The 4,408-nt window shown below is 31.9% G+C and overlaps 1 protein-coding gene across 1 annotated transcript; it reads left to right on the forward strand.

The window, feature by feature from the left end:
• Nucleotides 1–590: 590 nt before the first annotated feature.
• On the forward strand, nucleotides 591–3,361 carry LOC110682788 (extensin-like). Its single transcript, XM_021859129.1, has 2 exons — nucleotides 591–1,026; nucleotides 2,634–3,361. The coding sequence occupies exons 1-2, from the start codon at nucleotides 660–662 to the stop codon at nucleotides 3,206–3,208; spliced, it is 942 nt and encodes a 313-aa protein (XP_021714821.1). The 5' UTR covers nucleotides 591–659; the 3' UTR covers nucleotides 3,209–3,361.
• Nucleotides 3,362–4,408: the final 1,047 nt, after the last annotated feature.

Below are 4,408 nucleotides of genomic sequence, written 5' to 3' on the forward strand. Positions count from 1 at the left end.
CACCAGAATTGGTGAGCCAAGGGTGGCAGAGGGACTAATTTGCCTCATTTCAAAGATGAGGGACCAAATGTGCAACTAATGGTATAATTTAGGGACAGTATTTTAACTTATCTCTAACTGAGTAGCACTCGGCAAAACGGAGGGAGCAAAAGGGATGAAATGAAAAAAATGTAAATGACATAAACTACTATAATATTCAGATTATATTTCTCAATTTTTGTATTGGCCATTATTATGAGTGTAGCAATTTATAATGTATTTCTTAATATAGATAAGTTTATTATTGCTCATTGAATTAATTTTTTTTTCACCAGATTAATATTACGGAGTATAATTTATAAATTGTGCATCGCATGGACACTATACTAGTATATCATAATAAGGGGCTTCCAACAATGATTTGGTGGGATAATCAATTATGTTATGATATCAATAACCTTGTGACACATCACACAATATGTTAACTTTCTAAATAAAAACAGTATGTTTATAGTTATTCAAAACATAGTAAATTGTGAAATTTAGAAAATTTTATCCTATTCTTGTAACAATGTTATCTAAAATATTAAAAACCTATGTCTATTATTAGTTTGATTTCTGAACTTAAATTTCCGTGACATTTGATCATTTCACGCCATCTCCCATTCAATTCCCAAAACATGGATAGCCAAAAATCAATTCTCGTAACCCTATTCATCATCATTGTAGCAGTAAATTCAAACAATATTGTACATGTCAATGCCGCAGGTTCAACTTCGGCAAATCCTAATAGTTTATCATCATGTATGGATCTTTTGATGAATAATATGGTTTCTTGTATTACATTTATAAGCCAAGGTAGTACCGATTTAAAACCCGACCCGAGTTGTTGTTCGGGTTTGAAAGTTGTATTAGACACCAATGATGAATGTTTGTGTGAAGCATTGAATAGTGGTGGAAGTTTGGGAATTCAAATTGATCCTGGACGTGCTGCATCTCTTCCTTCTGCTTGTAATGTCAAAGCTCCTCCCGTTAGCAAATGTAACGGTAAGTTCTATTGTTTTCATTTTATAATCTTATCACACACACCAAAAAAAAAAAAAAAAAAAAAAAAAAAAAAAAGGTCTAACTATTAATAACATCTATTCTGATAAAATTTTGGTAACAACAACAATGTATGTAATATTAAATTATAATCGTGATATCCTCAATGAAATATGCATACATATTGATACAATAATAAGAAATCTATATTATAATTGTAGAGTGGTTTTTCCAACTTTTAACCACACACTCCAAAACCCAATCTCTCAATTCTCATTCACTCTTTTTTTTTTTTCCTTTTTTTTTGCCCTATAAATAACTTCCACGTGTCTTTTTAAAAAAAAGTAATGTTATATATAGCCCTTAGGGCTATATATAAGCATTGAATTTACTCTTGGAAAATGTATAAAGTTAGGAATGCATGACAAAAACACGCGTAAATCGGTGTAATTAGTGTGTTTTTGTCATGATTTTCTAAATTTAAACAATTTTCAAGAGTAAATTAAATGCTTATATGTAGCCCTTAGGGCTATGTATAGCATTTTCCTTAAAAAAAATAAAAACCCTCCAAAAAAATTTCACTATTATTTTTCCTAATAACACACACTACCCCAAAAAACTACCTACGTTGTCCAATTTTTTTTTAGAAACACCAATATTACAATAATTGCACATTTTTTTTCCAAAATTACGTACACTTTTTTAAATAATATCGCCACCATAAGTTCCACTATTTTCCTTTTTAAAAATTCTTCTAATTGTTTATTTATATATTTTTAAATCAGCTAACTACGGGCTTGTTTGGCACTGTTTTTTGTTTTCAGTTTTTTGTTTTTTTGAAAACAAAAAACCAAAAACAGGAAACAAGAAAAAGGTGTTTTCACTTTTCAGTTGTCAGTTTTCAATATTATCATGATTTTAATGGGTTTGTCTAATTTTTGTTTTATTATATGATATATATCATATGAGTTTGAAAACCAAAAAACCAGAAAACAGAAAACCACAACGATGCCAAACGAACCCTACCTTATTATTAATTCAATAATCATCGGAAAAAAAAAAATATATACATAATGTTTTTTGTGCAACAACACTTTTTTTTTTCCGACAAGCCAGCAGTGGCACTGGAATAAGTATAACCCATTATAATATTGACGGAGTAACCCCCTATAACACAAAACGCACCACCCTTATAACACTGGCAGGATAACAACTATAACGCTAAACGAGTAACCCTTAAAATATTGACCGAATAATCCTTATAACATTAACAAAATAACTTCCATAATAGCTAGCTACACGGTGTATTCAGCCACATAAAGGAGCAAGTTACTATATCACAAACAACTTCACGTATTTAAAATATATTTTTGTTATTAAATCTTTGTAATATCTTTCTATAAAATATATATTCCGTGCATTTTGCACAGGTACACTCTAGTAAATGAAAGGAATAGAGTTAGTATGAGAGCATTTTTAAATTTGAAGTCTTTCTTCGATAATTAACAATATTTTCACCAACAAATTGTTTTCCTTATTTAATTTCCTACTTGTATTTTATTGATAAAATTATGATAATTTCAATTTCATGTTTTATATGTTAATTCTAGGACCACCAAGTTCCTCTCCATCACCACCTAGTTCTTCTTCATCTCCATCACCACCTAGTTCTTCTTCATCTCCACCACCACCTAGTTCCTCTTCACCACCACCTATTGAGCAACATGACCCTAACAAGCACAACGTGACTACACCAACGGCACAACCTAAACCACCACCACCACCCCCCACACCAAAAACGGCGCCATCACCTTCGCCTCCCATCAACTCACCGAAAACGGGGCCATCGTCTTCGCCATCCGCCTCATCAACATTAGGACCATCATCTCCACCACCCACCACACCAACAACAGGGGCACCACCACCTTCACCACCCGCCTCGTCGACAACGGGGCCGTCTCCATCATCTTCATCACTAGCACCCTCAAAAATACCACCAATGGGGTCATCCTCGCCTTTACCACAAACACCTATTGCGACAACATTGGTGCCATTGCCTTCGCCAGCAAGCGACGAAACACCAAGTACAAGCCCGGCACATTCATCTTCATCATCATCGGTGTCCATTATCATCCCTTATGTTATGATTGCTTCATGCAATATATTTCTCCATTTCTTTGCATAGGAATGTAATAAGCATGTACCAAGTGCAAGATTATATCTCAATTTAGGCTTTCGTGTTTTGTGGCTTTATCACTCAAGTGAGTGTTGGGGAATGGGAATTACCTTATTATTGTATAGTATGATAAAATATAATAAAAGTTATGTTTATTTATTGAAAAGATTCTAATTCAATTTTAACTTATTGTTTTAATTTGGATGACATGAAATAATACCTTATAACAGGGAATATAAAAGTTTAGGAAAATTCTCATTAATACACCCGTGGTTTTGACTTTTCTCATTGATACACTCCTAAATTTTTGTCTTCCCATCGGTACACCCATGATTTAGTTTTTTTCCCAACCGTGACTAACACCGTTAAAAAGTATTTCATTAAATTAAATAATTAAGGAAAAGACTATAATACCACTTTTAAACATCTAATGTCTCGATTTGCGTGTCGAAAATTATTTGATTAAATTTTTGACACGCAAATCGAAACATTAAAAGTTAAAAAGGGGTATTATAGTCTTTTCCTTAATTAGTTTAACTTAGTAAAATAGTTATTAACGATGTTAGTCACAATTGGGAAAAAAGCCAAACCACGAGTGTACTGTTGGGAATACAAAAATTTAAGAGTGTATAAATGGAAAAAGTCAAAACCACGGGTGTAACAATGGGAATTTCCCAAAAGTTTATCTTTATAATAATAAACAAAAAAAAAATATTAGTATAGTGGCATTAACGTAAATAAGTCAACAACTTTTATTAAATGCTGAATCTCACAATTGTTTTTTTTTTATTTATGAAAATATGCTGACTGAGATGTTTTATTGATTTACTTATGAAAATGTCACTTGATAAACGATTTATGTTTATCACAAAGATAAAATGGGGCTCCCTCTATTACCACCAACCTTTTTTCAAGCTACTTCACGAGCTCAATATTGCTTCTGTTGACCTTGACCTTTACACTCGATCTTCATGAAAAGAAAAACACTTTCAACTCAATTTATACTTTCAACTTTCAAGATATCAAATGTTAGTAATTTAGTATGTTACAATTATATTGTTGCATATTGATAATCAACATATTAATGGTCAAAAATATACATTGTGGGCCAATAAACTAAGGTATTCATCTAGTTGTGGGCTTGGTAATCAATTTATTTTACTTAAGCCCAGATCAAAGATATTCCATGAGTAGCCCATAAGACTTGAC

This window comes from Chenopodium quinoa, unplaced genomic scaffold (genome assembly GCF_001683475.1).
Source record: "Chenopodium quinoa cultivar QQ74 unplaced genomic scaffold, ASM168347v1, whole genome shotgun sequence".
In the NCBI taxonomy this organism is placed as follows: Eukaryota; Viridiplantae; Streptophyta; class Magnoliopsida; order Caryophyllales; family Amaranthaceae; genus Chenopodium; species Chenopodium quinoa.

Coding starts and splice junctions, on each gene's coding strand:
- LOC110682788 (XM_021859129.1), top strand. CDS start 660: ATGGATAGCCAAAAATCAATTCTCGTAACCCTATTCATCATCATTGTA. Junction 1,027..2,633: donor TCCCGTTAGCAAATGTAACG/GTAAGTTCTATT, acceptor TGTTAATTCTAG/GACCACCAAGTTCCTCTCCA.